At 38.7% G+C, this 26322-nt stretch overlaps 3 protein-coding genes across 5 annotated transcripts; 1 reads left to right on the top strand and 2 right to left on the bottom strand.

Annotated features, from left to right (window-relative positions):
- Positions 1–248: 248 nt before the first annotated feature.
- LOC123320731 (GDP-L-fucose synthase) lies at positions 249–8540 on the bottom strand. Of its 2 annotated transcripts, XR_006538788.1 has the most exons (8): positions 8268–8540; positions 8100–8214; positions 7919–8047; positions 7652–7865; positions 7442–7570; positions 7119–7367; positions 3276–3391; positions 249–439 (listed from the first exon to the last, which is right to left on the bottom strand). XR_006538788.1 is itself a non-coding variant. In XM_044908135.1 (6 exons), the coding sequence occupies exons 1-6, from the start codon at positions 8399–8401 to the stop codon at positions 7132–7134; spliced, it is 957 nt and encodes a 318-aa protein (XP_044764070.1). In that variant the 5' UTR covers positions 8402–8540; the 3' UTR covers positions 6979–7131. The 2 variants fall into 2 exon arrangements, 1 of the variants encoding a protein (XP_044764070.1); XM_044908135.1 differs by lacking the exons at positions 249–439; positions 3276–3391 and having other exon boundaries at positions 6979–7367.
- A 429-nt stretch (positions 8541–8969) lies between these two features.
- LOC123320615 (E3 ubiquitin-protein ligase CHFR-like) lies at positions 8970–12358 on the top strand. 2 transcript variants are annotated; one of them, XM_044907976.1, is made up of 5 exons: positions 8970–9184; positions 9241–9351; positions 9464–9707; positions 9765–10120; positions 10483–10818. In XM_044907976.1, exons 1-5 carry the CDS (start codon positions 9113–9115, stop codon positions 10750–10752), a joined length of 1053 nt encoding a protein of 350 aa, XP_044763911.1. In that variant the 5' UTR covers positions 8970–9112; the 3' UTR covers positions 10753–10818. The 2 variants fall into 2 exon arrangements, with proteins under 2 accessions (XP_044763911.1, XP_044763912.1); XM_044907977.1 differs by lacking the exon at positions 10483–10818 and adding an exon at positions 11954–12358 and having other exon boundaries at positions 8971–9184.
- Positions 12359–13030: 672 nt separating this feature from the next.
- Positions 13031–25046, bottom strand: LOC123320397 (tetratricopeptide repeat protein 28). Its single transcript, XM_044907712.1, has 25 exons — positions 24682–25046; positions 22423–22691; positions 22000–22371; positions 21780–21939; positions 21470–21715; positions 21288–21406; positions 21065–21237; positions 20692–20973; positions 20462–20638; positions 20008–20409; positions 19748–19955; positions 19459–19697; positions 19207–19407; positions 18984–19142; positions 18702–18919; positions 18203–18641; positions 17702–18142; positions 17126–17571; positions 16912–17073; positions 16560–16859; positions 16342–16503; positions 15832–16288; positions 14891–15768; positions 13521–13987; positions 13031–13461 (listed from the first exon to the last, which is right to left on the bottom strand). The coding sequence occupies exons 1-25, from the start codon at positions 24703–24705 to the stop codon at positions 13233–13235; spliced, it is 7230 nt and encodes a 2409-aa protein (XP_044763647.1). The 5' UTR covers positions 24706–25046; the 3' UTR covers positions 13031–13232.
- Between the last annotated feature and the right edge of the window lie 1276 nt (positions 25047–26322).

Genomic DNA, 26322 nt, shown 5'->3' with positions numbered 1-26322 from the left:
GAATTTTTCGATTTTGTATTAGGATCACAGGAGAGCGAGGAGGTATCCGGAGTAGCGCCTGATTCATGCGGTAGGCAACCAAACATACGTGATGGTGTATTGTGTGTTGCCTATTTCCGAATTTTCAGGGCGTCTCTATTTTACTCTAGACAAGTTCGTTTTTCGAACTCTAGTCATAACTGGGGTGTTTTTTAAGGAATAAAACATTCGTTTTTTCAATTTTTTTCTTTATTTTGTGAAATCATACAGTTTTTGTCATAGAATAAGTGGAAAAATAGTAGTGTAAATGAATTTTTCACATAAATATCAATGAATATACATGTTTAAATCAAAAATAGAAGGGAGGGTTATATAACTGAATGACTTCTGACTTCTTGTGGGCAGTTTCTTTCTTCGTAATTGGGCAGCACTAGCGAATTTCCATCAACGTGATTGGCACCTGTAAAATAAAATATCCTATTAATCATATGATGCCGTATATGTTTTCTGGATAATTCGAGGTCCCTGATTACAAATCTGAGCTCAGTTTTGACGAAAAAAATTTATTTGGGCTGCTAGGGCCTACCAAATTTGCAGCACTTCAAAGGGGCGTAAAACGAAAAATAATACACTTGAAGAAGAACCGAAAGCAGTTTCGGGTAGAGAAGAGCTCAATTAATCTATATTCTGAATTTCAAAACGATACGAAAAAAAAAGCATTTTCGGCCAAAATTTTTCATGATGTATAGTCTTGCGTTTTTTTCGATCGGAATCAAAAATCCAACTTTTAGATATTGAAGTGCCGTACATGTTTTCTGGATAATTCGAGGTCCCTGATTCCAAATCTGAACTCAGTTTTGACGAAAAAAATTTATTTCGGCTGCTATGGCCTACCAAAAATTCAGCCCTTCAGAGGGGCGTAAAACGAAAAATAATTCACTTGAAGAAGAACCGAAGGCAGTTTCGGATAGAGAAGAGCTCAATTAATCTATATTCTGAATTTCAAAACGATACGAAAAAAAAAGCATTTTGGTCGAAAAATTTTCATGATGTATAGTCTTGCGTTTTTTTCGATCGGAATCAAAAATCCAACTTTTAGATATTGAAGTGCCGTACATGTTTTCTGGATAATTCGAGGTCCCTGATTCCAAATCTGAGCTCAGTTTTGACAAAAAAAAATATTTTGGATGCTATGGCCCACCAAAGTTTCAGCCCTTCAAAGGGGCGTAAAACGAAAAATAATTCACTTGAAGAAGAACCGAAAGCAGTTTCGGGTAGAGAATAGCCTAATTAATCTATATTCCGAATTTCAAGACGATACGAAAAAAAAAGCATTTTCGGCCAAAATTTTTCATCATGGATTGAAGATCATAATAAGAGTTTGTTTCTAGTCATGTTAGAATATTTTCAAGAATGTCTGAAGAACAATGTGCTTTCAATCCTTGATCCAGATTGCGTAGGATTGAAGATCAATTGGTCAAATATGTCTCTAGTCATGGCGCAATATTTTTCAAGAATGTCTAAAGGAAAACCTTCTCTTTTCATCTTCGCGTCTTGCGTTTTTTTCGATCGGAATCAAAAATTGAAGTTTTAGATATTGAAGTGCCGTACATGTTTTCTGGATAATTCGAGGTCTCTGATTCCAAATCTGAGCTCAGTTTTGACGAAAACAATTTATTTCGGCTGCTAGGGTCTACTAAAATTTCAGCTCTTCAAAGGGGCGTAAAACGAAAAATAATTCACTTGAAGAAGAACCGATTGCGGTTTCTGATAGAGAAAAGCCTAATTAAACTATGTTTCGAATTTCGAGACGATACGAAAAAAAATTATTTTGGCTGCTATGGCCCACCAAAGTTGAGGCCCTTCAAAGGGGCGTAAAACGAAAAATAATACACTTGAAGAAGAACCGAAAGCAGTTTCGGGTAGAGAATAGCCTAATTGAACTGTATTCTCAATTTCAAGACGATACGAAAAAAAAAGCATTTTGGGTCAAAATTTTTCATCATGGATTGAAGATCATAATAACAGTTTGTTTCTAGTCATAATGGAATATTTTCAAAAATGTCTGAAGAAACATGTACTTTTAATCCTTGATCCAGATTGAGTTGGATTGAAGATCAATTGGTCAAATATGTCTCTAGTCATGGCGCAATATTTTCAAGAATGTCTAAAGGAAAACCATTCTCTTTTCATCTTTGCGTCTTGCGTTTTTTCCGATAGGAATCAAAAATCCAACTTTTAGATATTGAAGTGCCGTACATGTTTTCTGGATAATTCGAAGTCCCTGATTCCAAATTTGAACTCAGTTTCGTAATATAACAAATAGTTCTGCCGTTTAAACACTTTGAAATTTGTCCATTCTTGGATGAAATTTTCACGAATTCATTTGCTCCGCCATCTAGTACCATGTCAACGAAAATCCACTAATCAATTACAGTGTTCTTTGCCTTTATAATAGAAACCTGTCTCTCCAACAGAACAGTTTTCTACTTTGGCTGTAATAGAAAACTGTAATGAGTTGCACTATGTTTGCTAAACACCTACTAGATGGCGCTACAATAGAATTTATGGGTGAATGAATATGATGTGTTGCCTATGCCCATATTTTCAAGGCGCATTTCTCCTTTGTCGATTTTTCGTCCAGAATGGAAAAACCTGTTTACAGATTGGATTTCCGTATATATTTTCTGGAAAATTCGAAGTCCCTGATTCCAAATCTGAGCTCAGTTTTGACGAAAAAAATTTATTTTGGCTGCTATGGCCTACCAAAAATTCAGCCCTTCAAAGGGGCGTAAAACGAAAAATAAATCATTTGAAGAAGAACCTATTGCAGTTTCTGATAAAACTATATTCTGAAGATTCGAAATCTACCAAGAACTTTTTAATTGATCGAGCGAAATAGTACTAGGTGGTGAAGCAATAAAATTTTCATCCAGAGAAGAGTAAAAATAGTAAAAGTGTTTAACCCGCGAAAGTATTTGTCATATAAAGTAACCGAGTTCAGATTTGGAATCAACTATCTCGCAGGGTGGAAAATTTTTTGTGAAGAATACTCTTTTCATTGTATCGTTTTGAAATTCAGAAAAAGTTTCATCAGAGTCTGCTCTATCAGAAACTGTAATTGGTTCCTCTTCAAGTGAATCATTTTTCGTTTTATGTCCTTTCACATTACGTGAAAAGTTATGGGCCATAGGGAGATTGAACAAATGATAATTCACTTGAAGAAGAACCGATTTCAGTTTCTGCTAGATCAGGATCTAATTATTAAACTTTCGAAATCTAAATCTAGTACAAACCTTTAATCTATGCTCAACAATACAGAGTCGCAAGTCGTTGAAATCACTATTCAACCATATTCGTTCTTCTGAGGATTCTCATTCTTCCTTTAACTCAATACTACAGTCTCTAGAACCTAGAACAAAAAACGAATTTCCGTCAGAAAGAAAACATGATTTGTCGAAAATCCCTGATCAATTGCCACTTCGCCTTCACTAATATGGACATTGAATTTGTAACATTCATTAAATGCTGAATTTGTAAGGCAAAAAACATTGATAAAAGCTAAAAACACTCTAGAAAGCATTGAGTAAAGTTCATACTTTCTAAACATAACCTTAAAGATAATAGACATAGAATGCTAACCACTGAACACAAAAAGACGTTAAGAATATAATTCTATGCCCAGTAACCACAGAGTATCTATCTTATAGTTCTATGGTCACGAACATAGATCCTGAGCATAGAAAAAATTATATGCCTTAATCTATGTTCAAGAACATAGAGCATTAATAAAAATCTATGAACAGGAACATAGAGTCACGACCACAAAAAAAACGTCATTTACATAGACACGCATATCAAGAATTCCTTCTATGGTACGACTCTGTGCCACCGTGTTATTAGAGGTTATATAAAAATCAAAGGAAAATCATGAAGATCCAGATTTTTCGTTAATAAATGATCCCCGCAGCGTTTTTACCGTGGATTGCCAAGAATATTTCACTAATCACCTAGAAGATTTCGATAATTGTAATTTCAGTGTAAATATATCAATAATCAGCATTCAGGTCCTATTCCCATGAAAAATCAATCACTTCACACAAATTTCCACCCTATTGATGCAAAAAACTGCTCCCACTCGAATTGGAGTATGCGCCTGATTCCTTATCCCGAAAAATCAATGTAACTGAACATAAATTGAATGGGTTACTCGAAAAGATTATAAAAAACACTCACATATATAGGTATGATGCTTCGAATTAGTTAGATAAGCAAATGAATCATATGCAAAAATTATATAATCTTTGATCATATGGTGGGGCCGTGTCCAATTGTCCATACACATTTGCCAATCTATATTTTCTACACATATGTCTCTAGTCATGGCGCAATATTTTCAAGAATGTCTGAAGAACAATGTGCTTTTAATCCTTGATCCAGATTGCGTTGGATTGAAGATCAATTGGTAAAATATGTCTCTAGTCATGGCGCAATATTTTCAAGAATGTCTAAAGGAAAACCTTCTCTTTTCATCTTTGCGTCTTGCGTTTTTTTCGATCGGAATCAAAAATCGAAGTTTTAGATATTGAAGTGCCGTACATGTTTTCTGGATAATTCGAGGTCTCTGATTCCAAATCTGAGCTCAGTTTTGACGAAAAAAATTTTTTTTCGGCTGCTAGGGTCTACTAAAATTTCAGCTCTTCAAAGGGACGTAAAACAAAAAATATTTCACTTGAAGAAGAACCGATTGCAGTTTCTGATAGAGAAAAGCCTAATTAAACTATATTTCGAATTTCAAGACGATACGAAAAAAATTTATTTTGGATGCTATGGCCCACCAAAGTTTCAGCCCTTCAAAGGGGCGTAAAACGAAAAATAATTCACTTGAAGAAGAACCGAAGGCAGTTTCGGGTAGAGAATAGCCTAATTAAACTATATTTCGAGTTTCAAGACGATACGAAAAAAAAAGCATTTCCGGCCAAAATTTTTCATGATGTATAGTCTTGCGTTTTTTTCGATCGGGATCAAAAATCCAACTTTTAGATATTGGAGTGCCGTACATGTTTTCTGGATAATTCGAGGTCCCTGATTCCAAATCTGAGCTCAGTTTTGACGAAAAAAATTTATTTTGGATGCTATGGCCCACCAAAGTTTCAGCCCTTCGAAGGGGCGTAAAACGAAAAATAATTCACTTGAAGAAGAACCGATTGCAGTTTCGGATAGAGAAGAGCCTAATTTAACTATATTTCGAATTTCAAGACGATACGAAAAAAAAAGCATTTTCCGCCAAAATTTTTCATCATGGATTTAAGATCATAATAATAGATTGTTTCTAGTCATGTTGGAATATTTTCAAAAATGTCTGAAGAAAAATGTGCTTTTAATCCTTGATCCAGATTGCGTTAGATTGAAGATCAATCGGTCAACTTGGTCTCTAGTCGTGGCGCAATATTTTTAAGAAAGTCTGAAGAAAGAGTACTTTTGATCCTTGATCCAGATTGCGTTAGATTGAAGATCAATTGGTCAACTTGGTCTCTAGTCGTGGCGCAATATTTTCAAGAAAGTCTGAAGAAAGAGTACTTTTGATCCTTGATCCAGATTGCGTTAGATTGAAGATCATTTGGTCAACTTTGTCTCTAGTCGTGGCGCAATATTTTCAAGAAAGTCTGAAGAAAGAGTACTTTTGATCCTTGATCCAGATTGCATTAGATTGAAGATCATTTGGTCAACTTGGTCTCTAGTCGTGGCGCAATATTTTCAAGAATGTCTAAAGAAAATTATCTTTTTTCATCTTTGCGTCTTGCGTTTTTTTGGATCGGAATCAAAAATCCAACTTTAAGATATTGAAGTGCCGTACATGTTTTTTGGATAATTCGAGGTCCCTGATTCCAAATCTGAGCTCAGTTTTGACGAAAAAAATTTATTTCGGCTGCTAGGGCCTACCAAAGTTACAGCCCTTCAAAGGGGCGTAAAACGAAAAATAATACACTTGAGGAAGAACCGATTGCAGTTTCGGGTAGAGAAGAGCCTAATTAAACTACATTTTCAATTTCAAGACGATACGAAAAAAAAGCATTTCCGGCCAAAATTTTTCATGATGTATAGTCTTGCGTTTTTTTCGATCGGAATCAAAAATCCAACTTTTAGATATTGAAGTGCCGTACATGTTTTCTGGATAATTTGAGGTCCCTGATTCCAAATCTGAGCTCAGTTTTGACGAAAAAGATTTATTTGGGCTGTTTTTATTCAATAATTTTTCAGCCCCTGACAACCAGTGCCTGCAACTGAACATACAAGGTTAGTATGGCAGAGGAGTATGATGTGTTGCCTGGGTGAGTGTTTTCAAGGCGCTTTTCAACTACTTTTATATTTTCGTTCAAAATGAAAGAACCCGCCTTCATATTGAAGTGCCGTACATGTTTTCTGGATAATTCGAGGTCTCTGATTTCAAATCTTGAATCAGTTTTGACGAAAAAAAATTATTTTGACTGCTATGGCCCACCAAAGTTTCAGCCCTTCAAAGGGGCGTAAAACGAAAAATAATTCACTTGAAGAAGAACCGAAGGCAGTTTCTGGTAGAGAATAGCCTAATTAAACTATATTTCGAATTTCAAGACGATACGAAAAAAAAAGCATTTTCGGCCAAAATTTTTCATGATGTATAGCCTTGCGTTTTTTTCGATAAGAATCCAAAATAGAACTTTTATATATTGAGGTGCCGTACATGTTTTCTGCATAATTCGAGGTCTCTGATTCCAAATCTGAGCTCAGTTTTGACGGAAAAAATTCATTTCGGCTGTTATGGCCTACCATTTTTTCTAACATCCTTAAGCACGTAAAAAGAAAAGTAATCCACTTGAGGAAGAACTGATTGCAGTTTCTGATAGAGTGATACATATTCTTAAAGAGCAACTCTTCTAGTAATGAATATCTGATAGAAATGTTAAATATATTGGTTTAAACTCTAACAATAATTGTTGCTCATTGAAAATGCTCTGCTCTTGTTCGGAACTTTATTACTGTTTTGTTGACTTATAATTTTTATAATTTTGTAATAAACTTTGAAAATAATATCTATCTAATTTATCTTCATCATCTTCCAAACAGACCCCATGTAATATAAAATTTATTTTAAATACCCTCGTTATATATTCAGTTTCTCGCTGTAGCATGATTCTTCTGGTACCATTCAACACTGTCCTTTACAGCACTGTCAAATGAAGTGAACTCGAAATCGGGTAAATACTTCCTCAGTTTAGAGTTACTAGCAGTTTTCTTATATTGTCCGTCAGCTTTCGATGTATCAAATATTAGCTCTCCCTTGTAATTATAAGCTTTGAGGATTTCTTCTGCCACTTGTTTAATGGTAACTTCGTCCGATTCATCCACTTAAATAAATTCCTGGCTTAGTAAGTTCAGTAGATCTTCGATTTTCTGTTGAACAGAAGGAACGAATACTTACCTGCAAGGATTATCGGCTCAATTTCGTTATACTCAAACAACACCCATACAAACAATTTAGCCAAATCCTTCGAGTAAATGAACTGTCTAAGAGGCTTTCCTGAGCCATAAACCGTAAATTGGGTGCCACCTAAAATCAAATAAGATTTTCATGTAGAATAATCGGCAAACGGCCAGTAGTACAGTCAAATAAGGCGCTCAATGTACTTGCCTGTCTGAATAACGTCGAAAAATTTCCTTATTAAAGCAGGAATAACGTGTCCAGACTTCAAGTTATAATTGTCATGTGGTCCAAAAACATTGCAAGGAATGACTGAAGTAAACTGGCATCCGTATTTTTCATGATAAGCCTTATTCATCACATCAACCATTCTTTTAGCATGACTATAGCCAAAGTTGGAGTTATGGGGGGGACCATTATGCACCTTTAAAATACCAGAAATTTCATCAATGAATATTAATTTATTTGAAAATTTACCATTGTTTCATCGATGGGATAACTAGTTTTATCAGGAAAAATACAGGTAGAAAGACACGACACAACCTTTTTCACTCCATTCTCATAACTAGCTTGAAGTACATTGTCGTTAATATGAAGATTGTCTTTCTAAAATTCAAAGTTTGAACGAATTACAAAGAATGACTCAGATTGTTCTTACTAGAAAGTCCAAATTGTTCGACATGTTATCGAAGAGACCACCAACTTTGGCTGCTAAATGTATAACATGAGTAGGTTTGTGTTTCTTGAACAGTTCTCTCGTTTGATCAAGATCACTAAAAAACAAATAATCTGAGGAATATGGTTTAGCAAAGAAACAAAAGTATACCACAAATTTGCATCTTTACTACTAACGAATACCCATTTTTCGTTAGTCCTTTTTTGAGAAGTAACTAGTTGTTTTATAGCTTCTCCAACTAAACCAGTACCACCTGTTACCAAGATTGTTTTCGATTCATCCATTGTATTGAGGTTCTCACGAATATTATTTATTGATCCTGACTGTGTATAGAAATGTAGCAATAATGTGATATTGCGTGATAAATCGAGAAATAAGAAATTTCTTATTTACGAAAAAATTAACGTAATGGAAACATAACCCTTATTCCAGAGACAACCTTGTTGTCTCTGCCTTATTCTAAAAAATTGACAGCGAACTCTAGTGGACGCCCCCTCACGGCCAATTGGAGAAGCATTTGGGGCTAGTAAGATCACAGAACACGTACAAGCATAGAGAAAGGGTACTCTGCGTACAAGTAAGAGTAAGATCAAAGAGGAGTAATCTTTCGTAAGATAAAGTAATACTATATTCTTAATTTCAAAACAATACGAACAGAAGAATATTTTTCATGAAAATTTATCCTGATGTATAAGAAGTTAATTTTTATTTCATAATAACTAGTGTCTCAGAACACCGTGTCGCTGTGATCAAAACAAAGATCAAAAAGCACACATTCTATGATCTATCAAAAATCAAGAACAAAAAAATTAATTTTGTTTATGTTCTATGGTTTCTTAAGTTTTATGATAATTTTGACAAATGGGGATAATGGATCATAATATGGAGATCATATGTAATGTTCGTAAGGAAAAGTGCAACTGAACTTTAAAAGGTGTTAAGCCAGTGAGGATCTATTATCAGTTTTGATTCCTTGTTTTCAAACTAATGGGAAAATGGCATCAAGTGTCCATCCGCGTCTGCTAAATCTTTCCAATAATGAGGTTATCCAAATCACAACAGAAAAGGTAGAAAAAACTAAATTTCATAATGTGTTGTTTGCTAAGCTACTGTTTTTTTCCAGATTTTGGTTGGACGAAGTTTGAAAGCAGACTACGTTATCTCTGGGCAAGCTATTTCACGGATACATTTTTCGATCGAAAAAGCCAATGGAGTATGGGCAATACACGATCATGTAAGTAAAATTTACATAATAGTCATTGTGGATTACGTCCCTTTTCAGTTAGTTTTCAATCCCCGTTCATAACAGAACGACAAGACTAACGGTTTTTCCAATTGTTTTTCAGAGTACCAACGGAACTTGCGTCAACAACACAGTCATAAAATCAAGATCTAAAACTTTGAAAACAGGGGACATGATTCGTTTCGTCGAAGGTTCCGTCTCCCTGAAATTCGAACTCCCCTCCAATCCCTCCCCCACAACCAACAGTGAACCAAATCCAGATTTCATTGTTTCTGTAACAAACGGAGACGATGTACCTAGTGTATCAAATGATCACAGTTATGAAAGAAGGGAAGAATTGAGACCAGGTAAATACGATTTTATTCAACACTTTCACCGGAACTTAAATACGATTGTTTTTGCAGAACCTGAAATTGTGGTCGATCTCACATCTCCAGAAGGCTCCCCTGGTACTTCAGGCGCCCCCAAAGCCGCCAAAAGAAGTTTGCCGGCTGGGGACGAAGAGGTTCCCTCGAAAAAGAACAAGTTATTGGATGAATCTCTGGATCAGTCGAAAATTCAGTGCGTGTTGGAGTCTTCGGACTTGGAATGTAGTATATGTCAGGAACTGTTTATCAAGGCTGCCACGCTGAATTGTTCCCATAGTTTCTGCAGTTCGTGCATACACAGGTGGAAGAATCAGAGGAACCATTGCCCTATTTGCAGGAGACCTATCGAGAGTGTAAACCCCTCCATGATATTGGATAATATTGTTAAGAAGGTAAGAATTTTTTTTTGATTTTGCGTAGTAGTAGTTGAGGTTTCAGCTGTATTGTCAAATTGCAGCTGCAAATTGTTGATGAATAATTGAGTAGGTGGAAAAATTGAGTATATTTTCATTCTATAATGATTTCTCTGTGTTTTACCGCCGTAGAAAGATGTAAAGTAACGGTGAATCATACTCGTGTGTGTCGCAAGTATTTTAAAATAGATACCTTTGGCCGGGGGGTCGTATCCGACAACGAACAACAAAATAGCCAGAGGAAATAATGTAATATAGTGGAAAAACGACGAAGCAGCTTCAATGTGACTTACAGTGATGTAAAGTGATGAGTTGTTAAGAACCGCTGTTCTTTATTACAGCTTGTGATGTTGATGGATGATGAAACTAGAGAACAAAGAGACAAGTTAGTTAAGGACAGGCCGGATGAAATTCCAGTCGCCGGGCCCCCAACTCCGGACACTTACTCCCTAACCGACTTGACGGATTCGGATGAGTTGGAGGAGGAGGAGGATTACGATGAAGATGATGATGAGGATTTTGAGGATGATGATGATTACGAGGAGGAAATCAGTTGGGAGACATGGGGAGAGTTCTACCCGGAAATACTCAGCGACGATTTTTATTATTAGTTGTGAAAAATTAAGTGTGAGATATCGTGGTGAACTATTATTTTCGAAAATATATATTCATTATTTTTCAAGCGTTTTTCTTCGTTGTGACTCGTGATGACCGGTGGAAATATTGTGATAAAGGTGTGAAACACAGAGAAATCGTTGAAATGAAATAATAGTATAGTTTTAGTAGAAAAATTTGGGGGACCAAAAAAATTTCAAGTTTTTCCACATAGGCTGTTACTTGAAAACAAAAGGTCGTACAGTTAATATGAAGAAGGGAAATTGTAGGTACAAGTGTCTAGTTTTCATATTCGAACTTTCGAATTTCTTAGGTGTAGCGATTTCGGAGTAGTCTTGAAAATACCACTGACGAAAAACTGTAAAAAAAATTTCTGATTAAACTTCTGAATGGACTAGTTGTTGATTCAGCTTCGATTTTTTCTTTCAAAGACCTTGAAGTGACCACTTTTCGTTGAGATATCGATCTTTGGTCAAAAAACACTAAAAAAAAGACGTTCATTACCTTAATTATGAATTGTCGTAAAACTTACAATTGATACAAGAGAATTTGAAGTTTATAAATCACTTTACAAGTTTCCCTTCAACAGTTATATCTTCAAGTCGATAAAAACGAAATTTAGAGACTATAATACCTAGAAATGAGTTGATTATGTTTAAAAAAGTTTCAAACAACTTAATTTACCCTAAAAAAGTCAGATATTCGAAAAATACAGGTAGACATTCCAATGTTATTGATTAGTATAGATATACATGGTGAATCTTTGAATATTTCAATAGAAGATTCTTGAGGTCTAAAGAAACGCTTTTTTGCTTTACCATTTTTTCTGATAAAAAGATATAGTTCATTCGATAAAACCGTTGGTGAAATAGAACTAAAAATAACATTTTTTATGGTTTTTCAACACCCTGTATCTTTTGAACCGAGCCGATTATGAAAAAATGGCAAGAGTAAAAAGTGTTTCTTTCAACCTCAAGAATCTACTGTTGAAATATTTGTACGAGTCAAAGGCTCACCCTGTATATGATTTTTTATGGAATGATTTATTCTGATGACCTACTATATGTCAAAACTCACCCTGTAGATGTAGATAGAGTATTAAACGAACTTTATAACAGTGTGTGAGGGAGACTTGTAAAAGTGGTTTGCCCAGATTGAGTTTCCGAATTTGTAAAGGCTTGCTGTCTTTGGTTGCAGCTCGAAGGGGTTATGGACATAAAAAGCAGGGAACGAAGGGAAATTTCAATCAAAGAGAGGACCGAAGCCGAAAACACTTCACCTCAGTGTAACTACGAGAGATACAGGCAAAGGTTCTTTCAGAGCATGGAATTGCCGTTTCTGGGATTCCTGCTGCAAGATTTAGCTTAAAACACTAGTTATTAGATATAAATTCAATCATTGCATTGGAATTTTAAACCCCCCCTTCCCTAAATCCATAAATATATTATATACCCGAAAAAAATTATTTTGAATTATGTCTAATCTTATTTCTATTGTGTTATTGCATGTGTAAATAATGTTTAATTTATCCTGAATCGAGAAATTTAAGTGTCTTCGATTACAATTATATTTTGCAGACATTATATTGTATATGCAACTATTTATCTGAATTTTTTTGAGAATATAACATTGTTCTTGAAGCTGATTTGGTTTAGCTCATCCGAACAGTAAGTTACGTTGTGGTATTATCAATTTTTTTGGTAGTTACGTAGTTGTTGTCTCTCCCCCGTTCTGTTTTCACAAAAATCCTGCAATAATTTCAGATGTTGGAGGAACGCGGTCAAGAAAGTGTAGAAGCTAGGAACGAACTGTTAGAAGAGAGATCAGAAATAGAAAATAATTCCATAGCTAGGAACGAAGTGTTAGAAGAAAGATCAGAAATAGAAAGTAATACAAGCGTCCCAAGATATATATACATTCAACAATACCATCTTTTCAAAATAACCCGTATGGTATTTCGCAGATCGGAGTTCAGATACATGGATGTGGTACACGCCGGCGAAGTCTTCGTCATTGAAGTAGAATAAAAATGTTTATTTTCGATATCGATTATTGAAACTTATAAAATTGGAATTTTTCGACGCAGTGTGCGGAAAAGGAATCTTCAAAGAAATTTGGTGCTAGAATAGTGTAATAGTTTGTTCCTAAAGATGCTGAGATAAGAAAGAACCATCTATGTAGTCTTTCTGTATGTTTTTTTTTTTAATAAATAGGAAGTATTTAAAGTTTTGGCTACGTATTATTAATAATGAGTATCAAGGAAGGATAGGACGGTTTTTACAAAATATAATAATTTTATTGCATAATTTCTAGATCACATTTCGTTAAAATCCTGAATGCAAGTGTTCCGGAAGTCAGTTTAAATATGACTCAAAATAAATAGACAATCAAACGATTGCTTCAGTTCAATAAGACAATATATCGAAACTTATTAATAATAAAATAATCCATATTTACACTGGAAGTCTTCGATTCTTCACGTTTGTTTGCTCTTTCTCTGTAAGGGAATCGGTGGGTTTAAGGTTCTTAGTTTCGCTACAGGTTTGCTTTTATCCGGACAGTGATAGGTTCCGAACTTGGTGTTTTTGTAGCTGGAACAGTTGGAGTCTGCTATGCTTCTCCCATCTCCCTCATCCCTTCTGGCTATTTCTGCGAATACTTGAGATAATTTAACATCCTTCTCTTCGTTCACCTTCAAGTCGGTTCTAAAAAACAAAATTTATAGTTAACACCACATTACCACATCGATTATCAATATATTCACCTTAGACCTTTCTTGTTCTTCACTTCCCTCTCCAAAATATCCGCTGTCGTCAGATCAGAGCTCTGAATTTGCTGCAAGGCACTGGCGTTCTCGCTCAGCCAAGGTTTACTAGGGCCCTTGTTGCAACAACACGTGTCCATCTTGCATCTGCTGCAAGGGGCCCCTTTGGCCGTGTCCTCCAAGGTGGCGTCTAAGATACCAAGGGTTATTTTGTCCAAAGCCGATTCGTTTATCTCCTTGGAGGCGTTGGAGGAGGGGTTCAGCAGTAGTTTGGCCAGAGGGGGTGCGAGCCCTAATCCTATGTTCCTTTCGTGGTATACTTCAGATATCGTTGGAGTTAGTTCCCTGTTGATGTGTCTTAACTGCGTGGCCAAAATGGTGTCGTGGATGCTTGTCGAGTTCGGCCTGGATTCAGTCTTTTTGTTGGGGAACTCTTGCATGTGGTCATCCTCGGATTTTTTGTGGACCTAGAAGACGAAAGGATTTCTTTTCATCTTACCCTATTCCTATTTCAATTCGAACTGGTTTATCGATAACTTGAATCGTTCTAGCTCCTCAAAGACTAACCTTTTTTTACGAATTTTGAATGAGCGCATCCACCATTTTCTCAAATGAATAATTTACGAATTTTATGGATGCTAGGAAAGTTTGCAGGTCGAAATCATACAATTATTGTAATTTCATCGTCTGTCAATACTTTTGAGGCATTGTAAACGTTGGAAAAGGCGTGAGAACTCCTATGAAAAAAAATTAAAAATTTGTAGCTTAGTTTTTGTGTTTCTTGATAAACTTTTTAGGGTTTTCACTCGCAATCTCTGAAACAAGATCAATTAAAAATGAAATAAACGAATTTACGCAGGAGCAAATCGTTTATTTCATTTTTAATTGATTTTGTTTCAGAGATTGCGAGTGAAAACCCTAAAAAGTTTATTAAGAAATGCAGAATCCTCCCAGAATAAATTTCAATCGATACCAGTTTTTGCGGTTGCAATATTCATTGAGAAAATCTATTTTACACAAAAAAAACTTATTGTCAGATAAAGGAGGCCTTTGTAGGGTTCTACTAAGAGATTTATGAAACCAAGGATCATTCCTATCTCTAACCGTTTCCACATTCTTATATCATTAAATCGCAATGAGATTGTCTCTTTTTAACCCCCTAACCTATTCACGTTTCCATATTCCTAGTGTTCCTGGTGAAAATTGCAGTGATACTTGTATTTTCAATTCTCAAATCCCAAAACACAATCTTCGTTTAGGCCAATTTGAACGAGGAGGTTATTAGGAATTTGCGCATCCACCATTTCATCATATTATCATATCTTGGTGGTAGCAAGACTTTGAGGAGCCAAAATAAGATTGTTAAATACCTTGGATGCGACATCCTTCTCGTTCGGTGAAAAATACAGCAGCCTCTCATTACTCGGTAATGTTTCTTCGCTGGGCAAAGTTATGGTCTTCCTGGGGTTCTGGGGTAGAGCGCTCTGACCAGAACTCATCTCAGATCGACACCTCAACCTGTCCAAAGTCGATATGATGTTCCTGCACTTCTTGTACGCCATCTTGCTCCTGGTATTGAACAGTTTAGCTTCCATCTTCTCCAACTCGCTGTCGGAACTGTTCTCTAAGATACCGTTACCGAGGTTTGCGAACATGGCCAGGTCCACCAGGGGTTTAGCCCTCGCCTGCGTCATCCCCCCTTGGTTTTGGCTCTGGTTCTGACGTCTGAGCACCGTGTTGAGTCCACTGTCCCAGTCCGTTATGGAACTGGCGCTGCTAGAACTGTCCGGTCTGTGTTCACCCTTAGCCTCGTTCTGCGAGTATAAATTCCTGATCCTGCTCTGGTGGGCCAAAGACATGGCCATGGCCGTGTTCTCAGACTGCAGCACAACCGGAGGACTGGGCGTGAACGCCTGATCGGACACGTTTCCACCAGGTCTGGTCAGAATGTTGGTTTTCTTTGGTTTCGATTCAGTCGGTACCATCTTGTTGGTTTCATTCGTCGAGGTTTTACCATCCGGTTCTCCCCGCCTCCTTACGTAACTCGTGAAAGCTCCACCAAGTCTTTTATTGGACAGTAACGACCTGGAGATGAGCGGAGGTATCCTCGAGGTCTTCTTGGGGGAGGGAGAGGTTGAACACAAGGTCATCTCGTTGTCCGAATGGGAAAAATCGTTGTCCACCGATGCCAAGGATTCTAAACTACTGGAGGAATCTATCGTGAGACTTTTAGGAGCCTCTTGGGTATCTGAAAGGATTTTAGTTTCAACACGAGCTATTTTGAGATGTTTCAGACCAAAAACCCACTCACCAAACAAGGCCAGCAGTGCCTGGTGCGTAAACTGTATATTCCTCCTGTTGGACTGTTTCCCAGTCCTCAGGGTAACCTTATCCTGTCCAACGTCGCACAGATCGAAGCCTAAGGAAGCTAAAAGCTCGTGGCACCCTGGCACCCTCCACAACCTAACGTTCAAGGCTACCTCGACAGTCTCGTGTTCAGACCCTTTGGTGGAAAATTGGGAGAGGGCTGATTGGATGACGGCTATTATATCGTCTGCCACGTCTGAGGTGGCCGTCAGTTTGGAGAGGGCTTGTATGGAGGTGCTGCTTAGGGCCAGGAGCGCCTGTAGACTGGCCGAGCATTGGGTGAGACGCTCGTCGGGGTCTGACTGGGGGAAGAAGACGCTGCTAGGTATACCGTTGGAGGCTGGTTCAAAACGGAAGCCCACTGACATCAAGAGCTCCCTCCAGCCGTTTATAAGTCCCACCTGAGCAAAAAAGGATGTTAAACAAATCTTAGTTGATCCAGTCTTCCACCTACCTTATTTTCAATGGATTTCTGCGTGGTATACATAGCGTTTTTCTGTCCACGGTGTATCCTCTGCAGACTTTTCTCCACCAAATGCAGGGAAACCCTCAGAGCGTCCCTACATTTATCTGGTACCCTCAGCAATTCGCATAAGGCCTGACCCATCAAAGCGACCTGAAACCAAGTTGTTAAACCCTTCCAAATCGATCAAAACGACTTGGTTACTCTACCTTATTGGATAACCTCACGTTTCCTCCGACCAAAAAGAATCCAGCCCAGTTGGCAGGGTGTGCGAAATGCTTGGTATGTTGGACAGTCTGCATCGCTTCCGCTAGAGCCCTAGCAGCCCTTGTACCTTGAAGGAGGGCGGAATAGAAAGCCCTGAGGAGGATTTTGGTCGCTGTGTCAGGTACCGGCCACAAAGATACAAGAACGGCTTGGGCTCCAGCTGCTAGGAAGGCCCTGACCAAAGCCACCAAACCGTCTGATGTAGCCCATCCTTGCTGGTCCCTCGTGTGGGAAGAACTGACCTGAAACACCAAACGTTTAACCTCGAACAGAGGTTTATTAGAAGATACTTACAACAACGAGTTTGGCTGTCAACTTCAACGATAGTATATCAGCGGCACTCAACAAGAATTCTGATAAAGGTGGTATTTCAGCACTCGTTGATAATTCACTACCTTCCTCATCTTCTGCGTTGTCAGATATATAAAGCCTCTTCGATTGTGACTGATCCAAAACCTGAAAATCAATCAAAATCATTCAAATCCACGCCCAAATCAAACGGTTTTACCTCTCCAGGACTGAGGACTAAAGATGACAATTTCCAGGACACGTGCGTGGAGAAATGCATGCATTCAGCTTCCTCCATCTGACTCAGCACCTGTTCCTTCGTGGCCATGTTTCCTAAGAGCACCTGGCTCTGTAACAGCTCCGCCACCATGGTGGCCTCTTGCTCCGACTGTGGTATGTCTTTCCAGCCGTAATGGTTCACGATTCCAGATGGTAATTTGGGGTTACCGACTATCAAACTCCTGACGTTTTGTTCGGGGTCCTTCTTCTTCATTCTGGTCGATCTGAGGGTTGTTAGATTGGGGATGACTAGGAGGGAGAATCTTTCGCAGAGGTATTCGGAATTGTCCGATCCTGATCTGAGAACTGGGAAGGGCACTAGGTAAAGGTCACCTTCGAGGACGAGTATCAGTTCTCTACGGTTTGTATCGGTCTTGGATGAAGTTGCTAAAGAAGATAAAGGTTGAGTCTTGGACATCTATGAATGTTAATAAGTGACATTCAATCAAGAACACCCAGTATTACTCGAGTTCGTAACCTTGAAAGTGTTCTTATTTCAATGTCACTGTTACCCTACCTTTATTTGGCAAGAATTCTTCGAACGGTTGAATCAACAGCTGGTAAAGAGCGTGAAGACAGGATGGTCCTTTCCAACTCTGCCTCTTGTTGACCCTAGTAGAACCCTGTGTGCTGGCTGAAGACCTGGTGGAACCTTGCAACGAAGCCACCGAACCTCCAACACTCCCCAGAGAGAACAAGGAACTCAATGAATAGTTGCTAGAGTTCATCAGATGCTGCCTGTTGACCATTCTCAAGAAACCTGTCCTTTCAGACAGAGTGTCATCGTTGTATTGATCCTCTGCGATGGTCGTACACGGGGATACCTCAACGCCTAGACTATCCCTCACAGAAGAGACCAATTTCTCCAAACTACCACTCCCGGTTGGAATTGGATCAGAATTCTTAACAAGATCCTCGCTCGATTCCAAAAGGGAAGAAGAATGGAACTTGACTATACCTAAAGAGAGATTAAACCTTGATATAATCGAAATTTTAGACAATGAGAGGGCTTACTAACCTTTATTGGGTACGATCAACCACGCGTACAAATAACCAGCGGCTAAACTGTAATACAACACTGAAGCCTTCTGTCGATTCACGATGTCCTGGATTTGTTCTATGGAGCTCACTGACTCCTCCATCCTTCCGTTCTTCAGCTTGTTCCTACTCTCCGAAAGTCCCTGTCTCTCCAATAGAAGATCTACGAAAGCTCTATTCCGTCTTCTTTCAGCCACAACCAAGGCCTCTTCCTCGCGTTTCAGTTCTATCAAAACCCTCTCCAGGACTTGGTAACTGGAGGATTGGAGTTCGAACAGAGACAGCTTGTAGTCCTTCACTATCTTAGACTCCCTCCTGATGTTTTCCAGCAAGTGTGTGGTGGCTTCTAGCTGCTTCTGAGCCCCTTCCAAATCCTCGTTGGCCCACAAAGCCAAACCCAGTCTATGCCTAATCTTCGCCTAGAAAAAACAGAAAGAATGCTTAATTCATCAGTGATTTTAATTTAAAATAGAACTAACCTCTTCATCCCTCCTCCCCAAGGCTTCAGCTATGCAGAGACCCTGAGAAAGGTAAGCTACAGCTTGGCTACGATTACCCAAAAGCTGGTGAACTCTGCCTAAGGAACTGTATGCCAGGGTCTTTGCCAATTGGTCGTTCGTACTGGCTGCAATTTGTAAGTGTTGCTCCTGGTACTGGACAGCTTGTTCTAAATTTCCCATGCTCTCATATACAGCTCCTATAAGGCAATATTTGAAGGGATAGGATAATAATGAATTTTTAAAAAACCAGAGATAGTTTACCAATATTTCCACAAGCTCTACATTGTAAAGAAGCTATTTCCAAGTGTTCTGCGATCTCTAGGTCGTTTTGGTGGTACCTAAGAGCTGTCATATATTCCCCCATTTGTTGGTAGACGTAGCCCAAACCAGAAATGGAATCTGCTTCCATGATTCTATCATCTGAAATGAAGAAAATTGAAAGGAACTGTTCGATAGAAGAGCAAGTTTAACGTGTAGCACTCACTCAATTCTCTAGCTATATTTTTCTGGTGGTCCAGACAAGATACAGCTTGTTCCAAGTTTCCAAGGGTAGCGTGAAGCTGTCCAAGTTCACCATAGGCTGCTGCCTTAGCTTCTGGTACTCCCAACTCGTGGGCTACCACTAATCTCTTTTCCAGACACACTAGGGCTTGTTGTAAATTACCAAGAGACCTTTGTGATTGACCTAAGGGCAAAAGATTATGAAGAATCTCGAAAAAGTCGAAGATATTCTTACCTAAACCCCTATAAGCTCTTTCTTGATCTTTGGCACTGGTTAACTTGAGCGCAATAGCCAAGTATTGTTCATGACATTTGGAAGCTTCTTCTGGGTCACCTAAAGCCTCGTAACAATCTCCCAAGCTACCAAAAGCCCTGCCTTTGTCCAGTTGGGCAGTGGGTGTGCTCAGTCTTTCCAAGGTAGCTAATTGTTGCTCCAGATAACCTATGGCATCTTCGTAATGACCCATGTTGAGCCTGCAAAAATGTATTTAAACTATGTTGAACCCAAATTGATCCAATTTTACCTTGTAATCCCTAAATTTCCGTAAGCTTGCGCTTCTAGAGCACAGTCTTGTTGTTCTTGAGACCTCTGAAGTTGCTCTTGGTAACACTTGATGGCATGGTTGTAGTTTCCCAAGGCCATATGTACGGAACCAAGGTGCCCATGTGTGCGGCATTCACCCTGTAGATCGGATATCTCCTGTCTGAGAGCCAGTTCTTGAGTGTGGTAACCTGGAATGGGAGGAATTATTGGAGGGTCACAAAATTGGGGTGTTCAAGTTACCTAAAGCTTTGTCCAGTCTCTTGATCATTCTGTGGGCCATACCAAGGGCCCCACAAGCCCCAGCTTCCATTTCTCTGTCTCTTATACTACGAGCTAGGGATAATTGTCGATGGTACATTTTGACAGCCTCGTCCATCTCGTTCATCTTGATCAAAACATCCCCGATGTTACCTAGGGCCCTGAATTTTCCTGAAGAGTTGTTCGTCATGTGTGCTATAGCTAAAAAGTATTTTTGGCATTCCAACGCAGTGTCCAGCTGGCCCAAAGCCAGGTGCGCAAGACCCAAGTTGCAATAGGCGCGTCCCATGTTCATCTTGTCTTGCAAATCTTTGGCTAAAGCGAGGTCCTGATCATAGTACCTAACGGCTTCTCTATAGTTTCCTATACAATAATGTGCATATCCTGTAAGGGGGAGAGTTAGTTTAGGCTATTTCCTACTCGATTCTTGTCTTACCTAAAAAGTGGCAAGCTTTGGCTTCTCCTTCAACGTCTGCTAACTCCTGCGACAACATCAAATATTGCTCGTAGTAAGGTATGGCTTCAGAAAATTCAGAGCGTGAGCTCAAGCAATTGGCCAAGTTTAACAAAGCGCAAGCTTCGCCAGCGGCATCTTTCAATTCCCTTGCTATACCTGAAAACGATCAATTCTTAACTTGAACTTTAAATTTTGATTGAATGTCCCACCTAAATGGGCTCTGTAATGCAGCAATGCCATATCGTGAGCTCCTAAGGCTTGGTAAGCCACAGCCAAGTTTCCGTGTGTGCTAGCTTCTGAACTCCTATCGTGAACCTCTTTGCTGATGGTCAGTTCCTGCTTGTGGTACTTGATAGCTGATTCGTAGAAACCAGCGGCTGAGTATGCGTTTCCAATGTTACCATAAGCTCTCCCCATTCCGGCCCTGTCTTGTAGACTTCTGGCTATATTTAGGTGGGCTTGGTGTAGTTTCAAAGCAGCATCGTACTCTCCTAAAGAAGAGAGATATTAGTTTTATTCGAAAATTTTGGTGGATGCGCTGCGATGAACTTATACCCCATAACTTTTCCTGTGTTCACTCACCAAGTAACTGATACACAATTCCCAAATTTGAACAAGCCCTTCCTTCCCCAACTTTATCTCTAGTCGATAGGGCAACGTCCAACTGCCTTTCGTGCCATTGCTTAGCTTGAACAAAATCTCCAGCACACCTAGAAGCATGACCAAGACCTGCGTATGCCCTGGACTCTACAGACCTGAAATTTAACATCATTAACGTGGTTCAAAACGATTTTTCCACACGTACTTATCTCCAATCGCTTGGGCTAGCCTTAGTACTTTCTCATGGTAGACTATAGCCTGGGTAAAGTTCCTCTTGTAATGGTGACTCGATCCCAAGTTGCTATAAGCTCTAGCCTCTTCCACCTACACAGAAAAATCGAAAATTATCAATAATAACAAGCTTTTCTAGAAACTGAAGCTACATACCTGATTCCCAAGTCTTTTAGCGATCTTCAGATGTTGCGTATGGCAATCTACAGCGGAATCAAAATCCCCCATCGCTAAATAAACAGCTCCAACATTCCCAATTTCCCTCGCTTCTTGCAACTTATCACCCATCTGTTTCACCAACTGGACGCACTGTTTATGAGAAGCCAGAGCATTTGGGTAATCTCCAATAGCCGTGTAGACATGTCCCAAAGATGTCAAAGCTGCAGCAGCCGCCTGTGTGTCCTTCAAGTCGAGAAAAGTATTTAGAATCGCTCTTAGAAGGGGTTCACTAAATTTTTTCACTCACCTTACACTTCATGGCGAGAACCAGCTGATAACGATGAGCTGTCAGAGCTTCTTTGTAGGAACCTTGGCTGAAATAGGCTGAACCTAAATTCCCATGGGCTCTACATTCCCCAGAAGTGTCCCCCAAGCTTTTAGCTATAGCCAGATCTTGCTGCATGTACCTTAAAATCACATGAATGGTACAACACTCCCACAACTTCATTCAAAACCTTATAACTCACCCTATAGCCTTATCTAGTTGGTTCAAAGCCCAATGAGCCGAGCTTAGGGCGCTAAAAACCGATCCTCGTAGTTTCAAGGAGCAAGAACCGATCCTCAAAGCCGATTCCAGGACTGTAACGGCGGAATTGTACAAGCCGTGGGCGAGGAGTTCCTGTCCTACCACTGATATCAAAACGAATGGGCTACGGTCAAGTTTCATGACCTCCAACTGTTGGAAGGTGGGCTCTAAGGTGTGCCTTAGGGGGGATTTGATGGAGGCTTCTATAAGCCCAGCTAGGAGTTGCTGGGACGTGGGATCCTGCCCCAAACCTTGGCTGAAAGTTGCTAAGGCTTCACCGTGCCTACCCATACATTGCAAGGCGACTCCTTGTCTGTAAAGGACATATATAAAGGTTGTTTGGGTTAAGAATTTCTTGACTTACCTGTAGTAGGCTTTGGGCCACGTAGGGCAGAGGTCTCTGGCAGCGATGGCGTCCTGCAGGGCCTGAGCGAAGAGGCCCATTTTCAATCTGGCTGCAGATCTATTGGAGTAGAGAATGTGGTTTGTAGGGTCGAGCTGTAGGGCGTCTGTGTAAAGGGCGACAGCGGTGGAAAAGTCGCCATTTTGACAGGCAGCATTCGACTGGCGGACTTTTTCGAGAAATAGAGATCGGTTCGCTGCTGAAAGTTGAGTTGTGCCTTCTGGTTCTACCTGAAGATGGAAGAATTCTGATGGTTAACATTTCAGTCAGCAAGTATTCGATTTATCTCATTATTTTCCACAAAAGTTGAGAATAAAAGCTGTTGTACTTGGAGGAAGAAGGGTTTTGAACAGAAAATCCCTATTTTTACTTAGGGATCACCCTCTAAGATCTTTCTCCTGAACCAAGAAACGCTTATCCTCTTCTAAATGTTTAAAATCGAAGGCAATTTAATGAAAACTATATATTTTTGGCACTGTTGAAGCTAGACTCTTGAAACTCCTGATATGAATTGCCACAATGTCACACAAGAAAACAATTTTTACTGCATCCCTTTCACTCAATCAGTTTTTGACAAATGCAGGTGAATCTTCAAATCAAGGCGACTACAGATCTTGGGTTCGAAGCTCGTTGTGGTCATAAAACTTTTCGTATAATCTGAAGTGTATGGGAAAATTAAACATCATCATCTTAGAAAATGGATATTGGGATAATAAACAAGTATTTCTCCTTCGAAATTAAACTAGTGAAAACCGTGAAATTTGTTGTGGTCTAATTTTTACAATAACAAATCGTGGCTTGAAACTTCCTAAATCATCTATACATATTGTTTTAGAACCTGGAGAAAGAATGTGAGATGAATATATCCACAAAAACGCCTTCGATTGGGTCAGATTACAAAACAAAATTAGCCTTTTCAAAACCTTTTTTTTCCCTTGTTGCATTTGCGGTTTAGCTGAAGAACAAAGTCACCTTCGATAATCTCCGAATGTGCCGATTTAAACCAGCAAAAATTGTCCGTTTCCTGTTGGTAACCTTCGAGGCCTGTAATTAGATAGGAGTTCTTTCGAATAACTTAACCGCAAGAACAATATCAATAGAGAAAATGATCACGTACAGCCCCTCTGAAAAGTAGGTAAAAAATTCATTAACTTGTACCAAAACGTGACCTGAAAACTAACAATAGATTGTGGGAGCTAGGTAGAATTCACAAGAAAACGAGCTGCGAAATTTCCAGAAGTTAGGTGTTTCAACCTTCAAAATGTATTGATGAATTGAAAGCCGATACTGGGTAACTTCTCAATTTCATAGGTCCCTAATAGTCAGTTCTCATGCATTATTGATGGCCATTTAACACCGGTAAAGTCAATCTTGATTACGCCGATGGTCCAGCCCTAAATATCTGTGTGAAGTAATTGGATTTCGCTTTTGGAGATTGAAGAGTTGATACTCTTCGGTATTGGATTCGTAGTCGTGACGTATGTGGATTGATTTGGATCTACGTAAACCATGTAATAATAATAATCTTGCCGGTTTGCGGTTAATTACTTTTCGAAGGTAATTAAAAATGGGAAAGGAATTTCTGAGCATTAGGTCGATTGATGGGACAGATAGAGGTATCAATTTCCAGGATGTATGGTTTGGGACATACCTGGAATACCTCTAGGTTCACTTCTTAACTCATTGTTGAAGTTACTTGAAATTTGTGAAGATATATTTCTTCATTTTCCACGAAATTTGACCTCAGAGAGTTCAAACTTGGTTTTCCATTCGTTTTTTGTAATGAACATGTACCTAATCAGATTTGAGTACTTTAAAATACCTCTAGTTGAGAATGCTGATTAATATACTTCAAAATTACGAGAATTAGGTGTTTATACAAAGCTTTACTCAGGTCCTCTTAGGGAAACTCTGGAAATTTTCGTGAATTTCAGAAAAAACTCTGAAGTGATGTTAGAATTGAGAATATCCAACGAATTTCCTTATGAAAAAATGACGAAGCATTTCATTTATTTGATCAGGTGGAGAAATAACAATTTTAAATGGATTTTAACTCGAGATGCATCAATTGGTTTCTTTCTAGGTCCATCATTTAAGTCACCAACACATCAAAGTAATTTTTTTGTTCTTGTAAACGTAGAATATGAGGATGAAACAAAGGGGCTCACCTTAAAACCGTACATAATCCTATTGTTTCTTATATTCGAGGACCAAACTCACCTCTGTAAAATCTCTATGGGACATCTCTTCTGTAAAACTTAGCAACACCACTCATTTTTCCACAATAACTGAGTTTCGGTCCAGGAAACGCAAGAAAACCCGTACGAAAGTGTTAGACAGCACCTTGTTTCACAAGAATCGTGGCGTCTTCCTGAGAAGTTCGCGTTTTTAGCTGGAAAACCGTGTGAGGTGAATGATATTAAAAGAGGAAATAAGTGCAGAGTGCATTCTCATTGCGAACAGTTATTCAAACATTCTTGAAGACGCCATGTTGGAATGCAACTGGTGAGGCTGTGGGGAGGTGATCATTTTGAGCACCTGAGAAGGTGGGATGTGATTCCACCACGGTCAGGTGAGAAACGACAGGTACCTGGGTAGAGGGAATGGTCATTCCACCGAGATCCACGCTACAGAGATAGACTACAAGCATATCAGCAGTCAGAAAAGTAGTATTCCATTAGTGTTTCGTATGAATTTGTGATTTTTTCTCCACTGGGATTAAATTTTCTCTCTTCACGTGCTTAAATTTGAAGAGACTTAGTTGTTTCAAAAAAATTTCATACCACAAAAACGAGATCAGTTCTCTGAATTCTGAAAACAGTTATGTTTTGGCCAGAAGTTATGCAGTTGATGAAAAATCATTAACTTTCAATCGCATATGCCATTCTTCAGAACTTGGATTTTCAATTTTGTTCGAAGAAAAAACTCTTGCTTATTTTATCCTGATGTGAAACCTTTTTTTTCGATAAGAATGAAGAAACTCTGGATATTTCGAGGTAGCAGATTCCAAATCAACTCAGTTTTATTATAAAACAGATTCTTTCGCTGCTGAAACACTGAAATTCAAATATTCCTTGAAGGAGTTTTTCAAATTCTACTGCGTCTCCCTCTTGTAGCATCTTAACGAACATAGGTTGTCCAATTACGGTGTTCTATTCCCTAAATAGTAGAAACCTGTGAAAGGTTAACTGATGTTCGGTTATGTGTGACTAAATGGCGCCACAAAAGAATTTTCTTTCAAAGAATAGTCTAATTTCAAAGTAGATCAACGTAGAAAGTATTTCTTATATAACAACAAGAAGAATGTTTGTGACAAAATTGTTTTCATCGCATCTTATTCCTTTTACGCATTTTAGAAGGTCGAGAAAGTTGGTGGGCCATAAGAGCCGAAATAAATTTTTTTCGTCGAAATTGAGCTCAGATTTGAAATCAGGGACCTCGAATTATCCAGAAATTATGTACGGCACTTCAATATGGAGACAGGTTCTTTCATTTTGAACGAAAAAATAAAAGTAGTTGAAAAGCGCCTTGAAAACACCCATGTAGGCAACACATCATATTCCTCTGTCATACTAACCTTGTATGTTCAGTTGCAGGCACTGGTTGTCAGGGGCTGAATTAAAATTGAGTAAAAGCAGCTAAAATAATTTTTTTTCGTCAAAACTGAGCTAGGATTTGGAATCAGGGACCTCGAATTATGCAGAAAACATGTACGGCACTTCAATATCTAAAAGTTGGATTTTTGATTCCGATCGAAAAAAACGCAAGACATCATGAAAAATTTTGGCCGAAAATGCTTTTTTTTTCGTATCGTCATGAAATTCGAAATATAGTTTAATTAGGCTATTCTCTACCAGAAAC

Source organism: Coccinella septempunctata, chromosome 9 (assembly GCF_907165205.1).
Source record: "Coccinella septempunctata chromosome 9, icCocSept1.1, whole genome shotgun sequence".
Classification (NCBI taxonomy): Eukaryota; Metazoa; Arthropoda; class Insecta; order Coleoptera; family Coccinellidae; genus Coccinella; species Coccinella septempunctata.
Note: the sequence above shows the minus strand (reverse complement) of the source record. Positions and strands in the feature narration are given on the sequence as shown.